This window comes from Mytilus edulis, chromosome 11 (genome assembly GCF_963676685.1).
Source record: "Mytilus edulis chromosome 11, xbMytEdul2.2, whole genome shotgun sequence".
Taxonomy (NCBI): Eukaryota; Metazoa; Mollusca; class Bivalvia; order Mytilida; family Mytilidae; genus Mytilus; species Mytilus edulis.
This window is the reverse complement of record NC_092354.1, coordinates 73512833-73528806: the sequence shown is the minus strand read 5'-3', so window position 1 is coordinate 73528806 and position 15974 is coordinate 73512833. Positions and strand designations below refer to the sequence as shown.

The 15974-nt window shown below is 31.6% G+C and overlaps 1 protein-coding gene across 1 annotated transcript; it reads left to right on the top strand.

The window, feature by feature from the left end:
* Window positions 1-8261: 8261 nt before the first annotated feature.
* LOC139496246 (uncharacterized) lies at window positions 8262-15718 on the top strand. The gene is made up of 6 exons (XM_071284739.1): window positions 8262-8377; window positions 9174-9401; window positions 9865-10089; window positions 13306-13353; window positions 13934-14006; window positions 14853-15718. Exons 1-6 carry the CDS (start codon window positions 8266-8268, stop codon window positions 15379-15381), a joined length of 1215 nt encoding a protein of 404 aa, XP_071140840.1. The 5' UTR covers window positions 8262-8265; the 3' UTR covers window positions 15382-15718.
* The last annotated feature ends 256 nt before the right edge of the window (window positions 15719-15974 follow it).

The following is a 15974-nucleotide window of genomic DNA, read 5'->3' as shown; positions in this document are numbered from 1 at the left end:
CATGAACCTATTCTCGATGTTTTTCGCCTTTGTTTTGCATAAAAAGAACGGTATGTATATATCTATACTATTTTATATTTTGAATTATTCACAGGAGGGCATCAGTGGAGATTAGTATTGTACTAAGATTTTACCCTCTTTAAATAAAGTATTTATTATTATTTATTATTATTTTGCTTATTATATCATAACTATATAACTGACATGCCAGCTCCAGACAAAAAGCAGTCAAAATTTACATACACCCTTTGGTTTTTTATTTATTTTTATTTTATTTTACCTATCTTTTTTTATAGTGCATACAAAACATCTCACTAATTATTTTTGCAAAACTCACATACACAAATTTAGGCTTATTTCGGTTTATACAAAATATTTGGCATATAAATTCACATACACAATTTGGCATATCAAAATTATCCGCTCTTTACTTGGCTGCTGGTGTACCAGGACAACGTTGCTGCCGTTCACTGCTGTTTGCTTGGCCTAGCTTTCCTCCTGTTCTACTTCTGGTGGCACCATGTTTATTAATTAATTATTTATTTATTTATATTTTATTTATTTTTATTTTTTATTAAACAAAATTATTTGTATATTATTTTATTATATTTATTTTTATATTCTTTTCTTTTATTTATTTACTTATTCAAATATTTTTATTCATTTATTTATTAAATTTTTTGTTTATTTTAAATTTTAATTAAACTTATTATCATTCTAAATTATGTCTATTACACATGGTAAAAATTAAATTATTTAATGCCCAAAAAGGCGCAAGCCAGGGCCGACCGTGCAAGGGCTGCATACCAGTCAATGTCGTTAAAAACTTCCATTTGTTGTAGCTCCAGACATCAATTAAACTGATTGAAAGATTATGTCTTCATCATATGAATATCAACCACAAACCCTCCCGTTAGGGGTTTAGTATTATACCATCATAAAATATATCCGGAGAACATAACCCGTATCATGCCATCAACTGGCTTAAGAATAAAATTATGTGTTTATTTCCGATGCAAAGACCAGAGGTAGATTTGGGGGGGGGGGGGGGGGGGGGGTCTGGGGCGCCACCTTTTCTGGTACACATTTGGTTGATTATATAGGAAATCACCGAAGCATAACGTGAACGGGTTCCCTCTTAGGCAGTCAGTGGGCCCCCACTTATGAACAATTCTGGATCCTATGAAAATGAAGCTGCACGACCTGCATTTAAGAAAACACATATCAATTTCAACAGCGTACGAATTTTTTGACCACAGGGTTAACAGGTTTTTTTTTATCTATCTTTTTTTCTGAAAAAAAAAATCGTATTTTCTGTCTATTTGTGTTACATTATGAACGTTTTTAACGTTGGCATCACTATTTCTTTTTTTTTCTAGCAATGTGCAGTTTACTATCCATATCCATATACTCAGGAACATATATTGAAAAATCCTATACGGATATGTGATATGTGATTTATAAGTCTTTCGATATTAACATACTCGACCAAAAAATGGTCCTTGTTATACTATATCTATAATTTGATCTGGAAAAAGTAAATCCTGATTTGTAGTAAAAAAAACCTTTAACACTATCAAAAGTCTAAAGAGTATATCAATTACAAAATGAAATAACTATTTTCTGAATGACGACAAAGCAAACTCTCTGTGTTTAATTATTATATTATGTAATATTGATGAATTAATTGTTACAACACTCAAAATTGTTCGCAAAAGTATGGATCTCATATCCCAAAAATATATGACTGTTCATTCATTTGACAAGTCCTTTCGGAATATTTTATCCTCAATGCTCTTCAACGGAATTTGTTGGCCTTTTTTAAAACTCTCTTGACTCGAACCCCACTGATCAGTTCTGATATAGTCAAAATGCGCGTCTGGCGTATTTATAGTACTGGCATATTTGATGAGTTTATTCAGGGTGTTTTATGACCGACCCTTCCTTTTCTTTAAGCTTGTCTCTCTGTAACACATGGTGAAGAAATACAAATTGTTTGTGAAATTACACATTGATTAGACATGTCCAGTTTTTTGCAATACTCAAACAAACAGTTATACCATACCTGACGTTTATTCCAAGTGTAATGGAAAACATACCTGCAACATCACTACAAACATTGGATTTGGGACATTTAGTGTTTATTTTCACTGTGAAGGTAAGTGTGCTATATAATAATTGTATTGATGAAGTAATGCGCTGCTGATAACAGTTATAGTTGTACATTCATGTAGAAAGGAAGATGTGGTATGCTTGCCAATGAGACAACTCTTTACAAGAGACAAAATGACATTATATATAATTAACAACTATAGGTCAACGTTCGGCTTCAACAATGAGCAAAGTCAGATAAATAAAGCCCCTAAATGACACATGTAAAACAATTAGAACGAGAAAACTAACGGTCTAATTTATGTACAAATAACAAATATGCAATACAGCAACAAACGACATCCACTGAATTACAGGCTGTTGACTAGGGAAAGGCATTTATAGATGTGGCGGGGTTGAACTATTTTTTAGTGCCAAACACTCCCCTTGTCTGGTACAGTCAATGAGGTCACTTTAATGTGAATATGCCCTAGTGTCATGTTTTCGCTGACATAATACCCATGAAGACGACAGAGAGTTTTGACCGCTGATAAGTAAGACGGGTGCAATTAGAAGGCTGACATTGTCAGATTGATTATAGATTGTAGTATAAAATCGTCCATCAAACAGTGTTTCAATATTATCCTTAGCCTCATCTTCGCAGGGATAAATAAGGATCAAGTACTGACTGTAATGTGGCTCAACTATCATGATTTGTTACATGAGACAATATCTGAAAAAGTCTAATTTTTGGAAATAAGAAAAAACAAATTTTTTTTTTAGACCCAGTATTTTAATAGCACAAATCGAAGAACACACATTGGGGATCTAGGAACTGTTGTCTGTAATTCAAACAATTGTTTAATAAGGAAACAATGGCTATTTTAAAAATGGTACAAAACAAATGCAGTTCTTTCCTGTTACCAAAGTGAATAAATTTTAAAAAGTTTCTAATGGGAATAAGGAATAAGTTTAAGACAATATTTGTGGTTTACTAGTATATCCTGCAATAGTTTATCAAATGCCAATTATTTATTTTAGCATTTGCAATACAAAAGGTTTAGAAATATACTTAAATATCAGGTAACATGACAGAACGTAACAGAAAGGAATTACGCGATAGTTTTTGTCCTTTTTATCACATTAAATGTAAGTGTATTTCCTGTGACATATAACTTTTAAAAAGATGATATAAAAACACACTTAATGCTGTGGTGCACACTTAAAAATATTCTCAGAAAGCGTAAGAAAAGGCTGTAACAGGATAGAACACCAATAAGTACTTTTCTATAAATTCTTACCTTGGATGGGCTTGAATTTTTAAACCTGGCCGCCTTTCCAACTATTTCTTTGTACTAATGCATTCAGGAAATGATGCTCTTCACAATACATAATGGGAAAATAACTCTTGGTCTTGTAAACGTTTCCACAGGTAAAAAAAACCCAGTGGTAACAGGAGGGAAATCACCCCTGGGGACAATTTTTTTTTCTCTTAAAATTTGCAAAATTTTATTACATGCTATAGTTATAATATAAAAAGACAAACTAGGGGCAAGTTTATTATATAATATATCATATATGTGAGAATCGGACGCCTGTTTAATTAATTTGGATATTATTTGAATGATTAAGCTTTAAAAAAAACACAGGGGACAACATGATTTTAGGGGGGGTTGAACATTTAAATTACAATATTTTATTGGAAGAAATATAAGAATGAGTGTTTAATTGGCAGGCCATGGTGCATTATATAATTTAGTTTATACTGAAACTTAAAATTTTCAAAAAAGATGGTTGAATAAAAAAATAATTGCTGGTGAAGTGCGGGACATGGGAATTAGACTTTTTCAGATATTGTCTCACATATAGACTTCTTGTACCTACTCCATTTACTCAAAGCAATCAAAAATACCCATTAGTTCCCTTACATTGGCAAAACTACACGGATATCTATCTGGTATCAATGAATACCGCAGTTGAATATTGCAAAACCTTTTAAACTATAGGGTCCTCAATTCCTTTCAACTTTGAACTTATATTTAATTAATTATTGATGATATTTTTGAAGATACATAGCGTGGCTGGCGTATTCAACTTTCATCCAGGTGTCTAAATTTAGTATCCATATGAACATACTTAGACGATTTGATGATTTTTATCAAAAGATATGTATTAGCAAATCTGTTTATCAAGAGGAAATACAAAAGGAGAAATAATGTAATAATTTACACATCAATTTTTCAGGTAGTGCTGTTGCAGGTGTAATTGTAGTGGGTGTTTTAATTATATTTGTCCCGTGTGGTGTTCTGTTGTTCAGGTATTACGTACAGTACTACAAATCTCATGTATTTAACAGTATCCTGATTTGGTGTAGAATATGATATTACGATGAGAAAAAAAAAAAAAAAAAAAAAAAGGAAATACCAAAAAATACCAAACGATAATTCTGTACCATACCTATTTTCAATTTGGACATTCTTCAGAATTCAATATTCGCCGCTACTAAGCGTTTTATGCTGATTACATTTACAAGTTATGTCTCTATGAAATCATACATAGAGATAATATCTGAGAAGCAGTAGGTTAAGAAAACAAAATATATATGAATATTATTTATTTTACCTCCTAAACATTTCTAGGAATATGATTGGTTAAAAGCGACCTCGTGGAAACCGTGTATATTTGATATTAGGTTAGTAGGGAGGCGGGGCTTATTTCATACACGGTTAGTAGTGGAGTTACGTCCCTTTATATTCCATATAAGGTAGTAGGGAGGCGGGGCTAATTTCGTACTCGGTTAGTAGTCGTGTTACGTTCCTTTAGAAAAACAAAACAGTACTTAGAAAAAAATCTTAAAGGTTTCAACAGACGAAGAAATTGATGATTAAGATTGAAATAAATTTATAAAACACTAAAAATCTAACAAGTTGTCATTGTTGGCATCTGTTTTTGTAGGATCAATGGAGTAGTTTCTTAATCATGTTATTACTAACTGTAATGATGACTTGCTCACTGGTTTAAATTTTACACGTTAAGATAGTCGGTAAGATAAATTCGTTACATAGTGTGCTAGTGACGTAATACGGTATATATGGGAATATACTGACCCCATATATATACCGTATTAGGTCACTAGCACACTATGTAACTAATATTGTCTCCCCAAACAGCGGTATTTACAAAGTCCAACAAATAGGCAGCCATTTCTTTAAAAAAATGAAAAGTAAGCATGAACTATTGCGCATCTGGTGCAGAAAATTTGGTACCGTTAATGTTAATGTTAAATTGTTCTAAATGTTTGAAGAAATAAAACAAAACACGATTTATACGATGTAAATTTGAGCGTGTGTGCAATTTAGATACTCATCACAGAACCTTGGGTGTTTAGAGGTAGGTTAAAATTCATTTTCAATGATTCGATGGATTAAAAATTAAAAAATCGGTATACTTTTCGATGGATCAGAATTTAAATAAAATTGTATTTCATTGAAATTTATAATGCAATTTTACTTATCTGTATGAAATCTCTCATAGTATATTTGGGACTTGGACTACCCTATTTTTGTCCAAACGCGAAGGGAGAGGATTAAATCCAACATATGAGTCTACCACAGTTAAAGAAACTAATGATGGACTATATACACACTTTGATAGTTCACCAGATGCAACACATCAGACATCAGAAGATGAAAAAACCAGGGGCACCACACGGCATACTTATGTAAATGCAGAATTTGTTATGCACGTTAATGCAAAAGAATATTATGTTAATGTTTTGCAAAATAAAGTTAAACTCAAATAGCAATCGAAATTCAATCAAGTCGTTAAGATAAGTACTCGAACGAATAAATTACTATATGTTAAATAAATGTTCAGGGATGGATGATATGTGACATGGAGGGAAACGTCAGATTTATGAATTGCTGATTTTTGTTGCAAGTACCTACCTAAATTGCTGCGTTCTTTTACATTTTCTACTGATAAAAACTGGACAAGTTTTAAGGTCGTCGAATGTTTGCAATAGTATAATTTGACACACGATTTCAATTATAGAAAAAGTTAAATCACAAAATTGCTGAACGCCAAATGGCAACATAAAAAAATGGATAACAACTGTTATATATTTATTTATGTAGAAAATGGTGGATTAAACGTGGTTTTATACTGTAGCTAGCTTAACCTTTCACTTGTATGACAATCACATATAACTCCATCATATCTACGAATAAACAGATATCGATGATAATAGGTAAAAATGTCAAATATTGGCGTACAACAGTCAACATTGTGTTAAAAACTTAATCCCTATTACAACAAAGAAACACAAATGAAACACACATCACATTAAAAAAATGAACGACAATAACACAGGAATTTAACATAGTACATCACGGTGTGTATAAGTACAAAGCAACGTCGAATGGATATAACCAAAACAGCCTAAAAAGTAAAAATAATATATTCATAAAGACAAACGAAAGCATAGTATATTATCAAAGATGATAAACCATATCAGCACACACATTCTGTACTTCTTCGTTTATTATGTAATTAATACGTCAAACGACTAAAAACTTGTAAGTGAGAAATTATTTCGTACTTGTACATGTTGAACGCTTCAAATTCGGATAATATATCAATAAAATGCAGTTTTTTTCAGGTACATGTAGTTACTATTCCATTTTATATTATGTCGAATTATTGAACATTTATTGATTTAAAAAGTCAAAATTGCGACTGACTCCTTTGTCACAACATATGCATTTGTTGGTAAATAAAGTAGACATCAACAAAAAAACTTAATTAAAAATTGCAAATGTTTGGCTGAAGAATTATAAGGATTTTTATTCAGTTTGTGAGTTAACCCCCCCCCCCCCCCCCCCCGTTTACGAATCAAAAACCTGAAAAAAATGTATATGCTTACATAAGATTGTTGACATCACGAATATATACAATACACGTTGTGACAGACAACAATATATACAAATGAACGCTACTTGTTTATAACATGTATGATATGTAAATAACCTCATCATAGATACCAGGATTACACTTTGTAATTACTGAATTCCGACGAAAATTCAATCGGAAAGTCCCTAATCATATGGCAAAATCAAATGACAAAACACATCAAACGAATGGACAACAACTGTCATATTCCTGACTTGGTACAGACATTTTCAAATGTAGAAAATGGTGGGTTGAGTCTGATTTTATAGCGCTTAGCATCTCACTTTTACAACAGTATCATCAATTTCCGTTATATTTACAACGATGTGTGAACAAAACAAACATAATAAATAAACTAGTCAAAATATGGGCACAACAGTCATCACTTCGTTACAATCTCAAAACAAACAATTTTACAAAAAAAGCACACAAGCATCTATCATATTAAAACACAAAGTTGAAGAGCACTGAGGACCAAAATACCTTAGTGTTAGATCATATTATCAAACATATGAATGCATTGGTTTCATGCTTTGAAAAGTACTAAATTTGGACCATTTTTTTTTTATTGTTTTTTAATGTAAATACACTGACACCTAACATTTTAAGCTATAGAAAATTTGTAAAATCACTCAATAATACACAAGCTTACTCGAATAAGCCCAGACTGCTCTCGAAAAACACATACAGAAATGAATTTAGTCTCATCATAACAACAAGAATAGTGTAAAGTGTCTGTATATCTTAGAATACACATTTATATAGATTCCATGTATGCATTTACTCCGACATTTGCATATAAAAATGGCTTTATTCTGTATTTTAGAATAAAACCATTGTAACTCTAAATTAATATTGTTTAACGAAAAATAATGTCGAATTGATATTATAACACAACTTGCAAAACATTGTATACAAAGCTATTCGTTTTTTTCATAAAGGAAGTCTGTTTGTTAACATTTTTGATCATATTCACTCGAAAAAAACCGTCACACTCGAAAAAATTCTATCAAATCAACCGAAAAACCATGATCCAAGCCGGACACTATACCTACCGTCATATTCATCCCCTATCATTGTAATCATTAATATTTCCTTAGTAAATATGTTGAGTGATATAAAACATGTAACTGTTTTTGTTTTTAGTAAATTATCTACTGTCATTTATTCCGTTATCAGTTGTTTGTTGACAAAATACAGAAATCGATACCACTTGATCTCAATATGACAAAGATATCTAACCAGCATATTGAAATGAATTCAACTATTTCATGTATTTTACTAGGTGCAGTTTTAATCGGAATAACAAATTTCTCGGATGGACATTCAACATCTGGTTTGTAAAGTCAATATATAGAATAATTCGTACTTTGTTATACTAGTATCTTAATTTTATTTCATCATTAGTTTTTGTTAACTTTCTATCTATTGGTTATTAGAATGTTTTGAATAATTTATACTCTGTTACACCCGGAAAGATTCCACACTTGAAGTAATCATGAGACTCGTGAAAAGTGTCAGGGCGGATCCAGCCATTTTAAAAAGGGGGGGTTCCCAACCCAGAGTAAAGGGGGGTTCCAGCTATATGCTCCCATTCAAATGCATTGATCGGCCAAAAAAAAGGGGGGTTCCAACCCCCGGAACCCCTCCTCTGGATCCGCGCCTGTGTCAGGGCGGATCCAACCATTTTAAAAAGGGGGGGTTCCCAACCCAGAGTAAAGGGGGGGGGGGGTTCCAGCTATATGCTCCCATTCAAATGCATTGATCGGCCAAAAAAAAGGGGGGGGGGTTCCAACCCCCGGAACCCCCTCTCTGGATCCGCGCCTGTTTATCATTGGTGTAGTTTGGTTGACGTCTAAATTGACAACGCATCTTTTTGTAAACGTACTGTTAATGATCATTTGATTATAATCACCAATTCCAATCTCTTATTTGGGAAGGCTGTATGAGCAGAATGATATAATTCTTAAACGTCAAATGTCCGTTTTAAATTATAATGAGAGCACACAAACGAGTTGAAGGAAGGAAATCGTCTGTGCTAAACATCACTTCACAGTAATGTTTTTTTTAATTTGCTCAATAGAAATATTTCCACATATAAGAGTAATATATATTTTTACATTTATTTTTAGAGGAATGTGTCAGTATAGCCAGTAATGAATCTGGTAAAATGCAGTGTGAACCAAGTAAACACATCCATATTGAAACTATTTCGTTAGACAACGAAGTATGTCCGTCCAAACCATGGAAGTTAATAAGTTCAATACCGATCTTAACATGTCAAGGTATTAGATATTGTAGTGTCCCATTCAAAACGGGTGGTAAATACAAATACCTGAACATCCGGTATAAATGTACAGGTAAGAAAATTAAGTGAAAACTAATTTAAGATTTAAGAATTGATATAGTTTTAATCAAACAATTTTGTTATTGTAAAAAAGGGTACAAGATGACACACCATGTACGAATGGCAACTGTAATGTTTTTTAAAGACATTAAAAAGGGGAAAATTAATGCTTTCCTCTAAAATGAATAGATAATATGCTTCTATTATTGAACAAACAAAAATTACATAATTTAGCAAGGATTGTATCAATCAAATTTGTTTTCAAATTTAAAAAAGGTGATATTATAAAACAAACTTTTTATCGTACAACCTCTTCTTGCATGTAAAACAATAGTTCTTTCAAGCGTCTAGTATAACCAAGATAACAATTGCAGAACATAACAAGATACGGACAATTCACTGAAATCACAAAAGGAAATTACGTTTAATAATGAAAATATATTTTTATAGACGTTTTTCTTTTTCTGTATATGTAGGTTGTCAATCAGCTAAACATGGCTCGTCAGTAAACATTACTTGTCAACAAAACACTAGAATCAAGATAGAAGATGTGTGGATGAACTGGAAGACTGCATGTCCAGCTTACAACGATACTCATCACCAACGTTATCATAGCATACCTACAATGTGTAATTCGAAACAAACCTGTACAGTTAACAATAGCAGATTTAAAATAATGAGTATATATTTTAGCTGTGAAGGTTTGTAAAACATCTTGTGATTAATATGTTGTGGAGCGATATCCTTTTCTTGATAGTCGTTAGTTGACCTCCTCTTTCTTAATTTGTCGTTACACAATGTAAATATCAATATGTTTGGATATTGGAAAAAATATCTTTCAGTTGGAACAACTACACAACAAAAGTTCATTACGATATAATTTTCAAACATTAAGTTCAGTTGTCGATATTTTTGAGAATGATGGCAGGCATCACTTATTATACGAAGAGGGTAGTCAAAGGTCATAAATCAATTGAGAGAAAACAAATCCGTGTCACAAACAAAAACGAAGGAAAACACGTGAGCTTAAAGAGGAAAACAACGGAACAACGTATACACTAATTTGCAACAAAAGCAAACGCAAATCATCAGTTTTTCTGGCATGAAATGTTCAAAATGTAGATAGAATGTACATCAATATAAGCTAGTGTTTTGAAAAAGTTAATTTATTTTGAAACTGAGAAGCCAACTACATTAATTGATAATTTAAAAAATATCGTATCGCATTTACTATATATCTACTATTTCGATTAATATTAGTTAGAAGAAAACAATTCATGTTTTGTAAAATTTACAATGTAAAGCTTCCAATTTGATAATTATATATTTATTAAAAAATATTAGAAGTGACTGTTAATACTCCTTTTTGTATTACTTAAAAACAAATGTTATTGTGTTCCTTTAGCAAAATTATCCTAGTCTTTAACAGGGTTTTATAACTGTTTGTTCTCCCAGGGGTTATATAAGTTTATCTATCTTTGGTCCCTCCATACTCTTATTTGAAAAAAAACCAACATAAATATTTCAGTGAATATCATTCATTAATCCATTAGCGAAGATAAGCGGACGTCACTTTAAAAAAAAATTGAAACATAAACCAATAAAAATTGCACATAAATCAAAGGATAGAAACATTTCATTTTGTGCACATTGAATTTACTAATACATATACTTCTTATAAGTTATGTTCTATAATTTTATGCATTTATTTACTATAGTATTGACGACAACAAAAAGAAGGAGTACGGCCCAAACCACAACACTATCTGTTAAAACTAAGAAACTGTATTTAATCAATTCAAAGACAACATACTCACATTTACAATTTTAATACCATCGAATACTACTGTTCATATTTTAAGTAAGTTATACACTTTAGAAGGGGATTAAATGAATTAGGAAATAGTAGTAAAACAGTTCACTTTAATCGTGGCAATTGTACAAAAAAAGGTTATACATTAAAACGCAACAGGTGAAATTATCGGTTTATAATTTCTACACAACTCAATCATCTGTTTTCATGATATTTGTATATATATATATATATATCAATATGTCTGAGTCAGTGACAACTCTACATCAAATTTATCCATCGGATCACCAGCAGTGATGGTGATACATGGCTATGTACATTATGTATCTACAACTCGTCTAAACATCAACCCAACAATGTTAGATCTGTAAATTTGCTTTCACAAATCTTTTTGTTCTTCCCTCGCCGGGATTCGCTGCTGGTGATCCGATGGATAAATCTGTTGTAGAGTTGTCACTGACTCAGACGTACTTATAAATACAATTATTTTCTTTGACTGTATCTTACATTTATTTGTTAGATCCTTTACTATAGATAATTTAGCTGATCTGTAAATATAACATCTCCATGCCTTATATATCATGTACTGTAGTACGACGCTAGATTAAAACTGACGTGGAAAGGTAACACCAGGCCACCGAAAGCTTCATTTTTATGAAGCCCAGGTGGTCGTGTGGTCTAGCGGGACGGCTACAATGCAGGCGATTTGGTGTCACGATATTTCAGTAGCATGGGTTCGAATCCTGGCGAGGGAAGAACAAAAAAGTTTGCTAAAGCAAATTTACAGATCTAATATTGTTGGGTTGATGTTTAGACGCGTTGTATATATATAAATATATATATAGCATTTATACTTTTAGTATAATACTTATAAGGTGAGATAAATGGTTTGAATACAAAAATATTTATAATTATTTTATTGGACTCTTTAATCATGTTCAATTCATATTTATTTAAGTTAATTGTCTTTAAATTTATTTTCTAATCTTTTTAAAGCATTACAAAGAAATTGTGTTAATTTTCTTATTCAGGTTCAATGCACGCAAAAACAACAACAACCAAAAGTGCTTTAATGTTGTAACACTTAGCGGAGTGACTGTAACATTAACAAGTTGAAAATAGATTAAGGCCTGTAATATGGATAAAAAGACTGTAGAACTTTATGTAAAGTCAGTGCTGTTATCGCTTATACCATTTCGTATCTATCGAGTTGAGGATTGTTGCGACCTGCAACCATACCCGATTTTCTTATTGATCTATTATTAGCTTACTATTTATAAAACTGCATATGTGCTTTGATACTGGATAAATAAACTCATCATAGATACCAGGACTAAATTTTGTATATACGCCAGACGCGTGTTTCCTCTACAAAAGACTCATCAGTGACGCGTACTTTATTTGGCCTTTTTAACCTTTTTGGATTCAAGCGTCAATGAGGAGTCTTTTGTAGACGAAACGCGCGTCTGGCGTATATACAAAATTTAGTCCTGGTATCTATGATGAGTTTATTTATCCAGTATCAAAGGCTAAATAAAGTACGAAGTTGAAGAGCATGTAGGACCAAAATTCCTTAAAGTTTTGCCAAATACAGCTAATGTAATCTATGCCTGAGTTAGAAGAGCCTTAGAATTTAAAAAATTCAAAGTTTTGTGAACAGTTAATTTATAAATATAACGATATCAATGATAATTCAAGTCAGCACAAAAGTGTTGACTACTGGGCTGGTGATACCCTCGGGGAAATAAATCTCCACCAGCAGTGGCATCGACCCAGTGGTAGTAAATAAACTCATCATAGATACCAGGAACGCGTTCAAATCAAGTTTCCATCTCTAACCCAAATCAGAGAAAAACGTACATGTATGTCACAGCTTATTGTTTGCCCCTGCAATAAAATATGAAAACAAATCAAATTGTTATTCATATTTCATACTATGTCAGAAAAAACCTAAACAAAACAAAGTGTTTGCCAAAAATCTTTTACAATCGGTTTTCTGAAATCAGTTTTGTTATTGGCATATGATATCTTGTATAACAATAGTTATTACAGCTCTATTGCATTTGTTCAATATGCTTATATAATATATTATCATTTCATACAGTTCCTATAGGAAATACCTTAAAAGATCAAGCAAAGGAAACATTTCCAGGTAAAATAATGAGTCTTTAAGTTTTATTTAATACAAATTATTATCCCAATTGCATATTCAATTTTTATCATCGTTAACATTCATAATAAGGATAACAGGAGTGCCCAACACATCGTAAAGTATAACAGAGCACATCAACTATCAACATTCAATTGTTTGATAAATAACACAATCATAATTGAAGTATAAACGAACAACACATGATCGTGATAAACAGATTTGACAAAGGCCCAATATATTTCTATCGAGACATAGATGAGTATTTGAACATTAGCATATTGCAGCTACCTAAAAATACCACGAAAATGGAAACATCAGAGACATGTTTAACAATTGGTTCATATCAACCTCAATGGACCTATCCTGTTAATTTGGCATCATGTCGTAATTCCGTGATTTTTACATTGGTTAAAACAGACGAAACGTCATCTGCACCAGATGTCCAAATGCATACAAAAGGATCAAAAGGCTACATTATATTTTTTTTTCTTTCTGTAACTCAAAGAATATCATAAATAATATAAAATATACATATGATTAAAATAATAACAAAATAGATATACAATTGCATATTTGACAGCTGGCGCCGTTGCAGGAGGAGTTGTAGCAGGGATCATGATAATATGTCTTTCTGTTGGAGTTCTGTTGTTCAGGTACAGTTGTATTATAATGCATTACCTTTATAAACATATAAACAGATTTACATGATATAGATCCAACTCCCCTAACCTTGGAAAAATAACAATTATCAACTTGTTTACAATTTCTTGAGAAAATTGTGCATTAAAACGCAACGGGTTAAATTAGCGCTTTACAATTTCAACACAGCTCAATAATCTGTTTTTCATGATATATATATATACTTTTAATATAATACTTATATTCGTAGAGAATATCTGAAAACGTTTAATTGCCGTTATTTGTTTTGAGAATATATTTTTTCAACATTATTATGTTTAAGAATTGTATGAAAGATATGTAATCATTCACAAAAAATGGAGGATAATGATTTTCATACTCAATGTCGAGCTTATTTAAGTTTGAGTGAGGTATGAAAAAACATTGAATAATTATAACTTTAAACGCGACGATCATTCTTTTTTACTTTTCATTCCGTTTACATATCAAGGCATTTAATTTCACTGACAAAACTAGACTCAGCTATCCCTTATCAGTTAATATTTTCAAACACGAAAGGTTTAAGGAAAACAAACATATACCTTTATAAAGATATTTCACAAATTTTTGCATACATGTCATACTTCTAAGTTAAAATATTTGTGCATTTTCTATTCAATATGTAGCAGTAGGTCTATTAGAACCTATTGCCTAGAAAATGCCATAAAAATCCGATTGAAATTTCAGCGTTCGTTTAATCGGTTGTTTACTGTGTGTTTTTTAGTTTTGTATGTTTTTATCAATTAAAAAAGTACATGTTGTTGCTATCAAATTGTCTCAGTGAGAAATGATTCACCATCGACTGACGTTCAATTTTACAGACGAAGAAACAATGATCACACCAAAAGCCCACAAAAACAGTTTGTCACACGGTCAAACCTAGCTTATGAATCTGACATGGATGTAGGAACAGATGGCAATCCAAATAAAAACAAGGACAGTTCATTATATCATCATTATTTTGAAGTAGAAAATGATCCGGATATTGTAACACCAACACATAATTATATTAATACAGATACCATGACGTATGACTATGCAAGTGGACACGGTTCCTTAAAAGATGACACATATGACTTAAAAGATGACACCTATGACAACGTGAAGCAAGGAATAAATGTCAAACAGAATTCAGAGGGGATTGACTTAAATACGTATTCTCATTTGCAAGACACTTTTATCGATTCCGATGAGAATACGTACAATCATACAATACATGACAGAGTTCCAAGCATGCCGGAGAACGATAACTCCATGTCACGAGGTCAAATGTCAGACGATGATTATGATGTGTCTAGAAATCATTATCGTGGTCATCACATAGATGGATCTGAGGCTGTATATAACTAAACTGTATAGGAAAGTTTTCAGAAAAAACTATTTTTACTGATTGCCATTTGTATTCAAAAATAATTTAAGCATTAATGAACCGAGAAACCATTTTGTTATGCGGATGGTGCTTTTGTATAATAAAATATCCTCTTATGATAATGTTGTGCTCAAATCGTAAAAAAGACAAGGACATAGAGGATCTGAAAGGTGAATGTATACATCATTATCAGATTATATGCCTTGTAATTCGTCAAAAACGTTTGTTATGAAATATTTATATTATCTCGTTTATATGTTATATGTCAGATATGATATAAAACTTCCGTCTATATTGCATTATCATTATAGGATCACATGGATATTTAGCTATTTTGTTTTTCTAAATATATCTTTTTCATCGGACAGTGAAGATTTGTTTGTGATATTTGACATATTTATTGTAAAATTCCTATCTTAAATCGACTATATTCTACTACAATCTCAAAAATTGTTTTCAACTTCTTTAAAGGGCTTTGTACATTTATCATACAAATTCAATATATTAGGAATGTCAACTCCGTAAAAGACATGAAAGAATAGTGTTACTAACTGATACTCGAGAACTCGTACGG

Coding starts and splice junctions, on each gene's coding strand:
- LOC139496246 (XM_071284739.1), top strand. CDS start 8,266: ATGACAAAGATATCTAACCAGCATATTGAAATGAATTCAACTATTTCA. Junction 8,378..9,173: donor GGATGGACATTCAACATCTG/GTTTGTAAAGTC, acceptor ATTTATTTTTAG/AGGAATGTGTCAGTATAGCC. Junction 13,354..13,933: donor AGCAAAGGAAACATTTCCAG/GTAAAATAATGA, acceptor CATATTTGACAG/CTGGCGCCGTTGCAGGAGGA.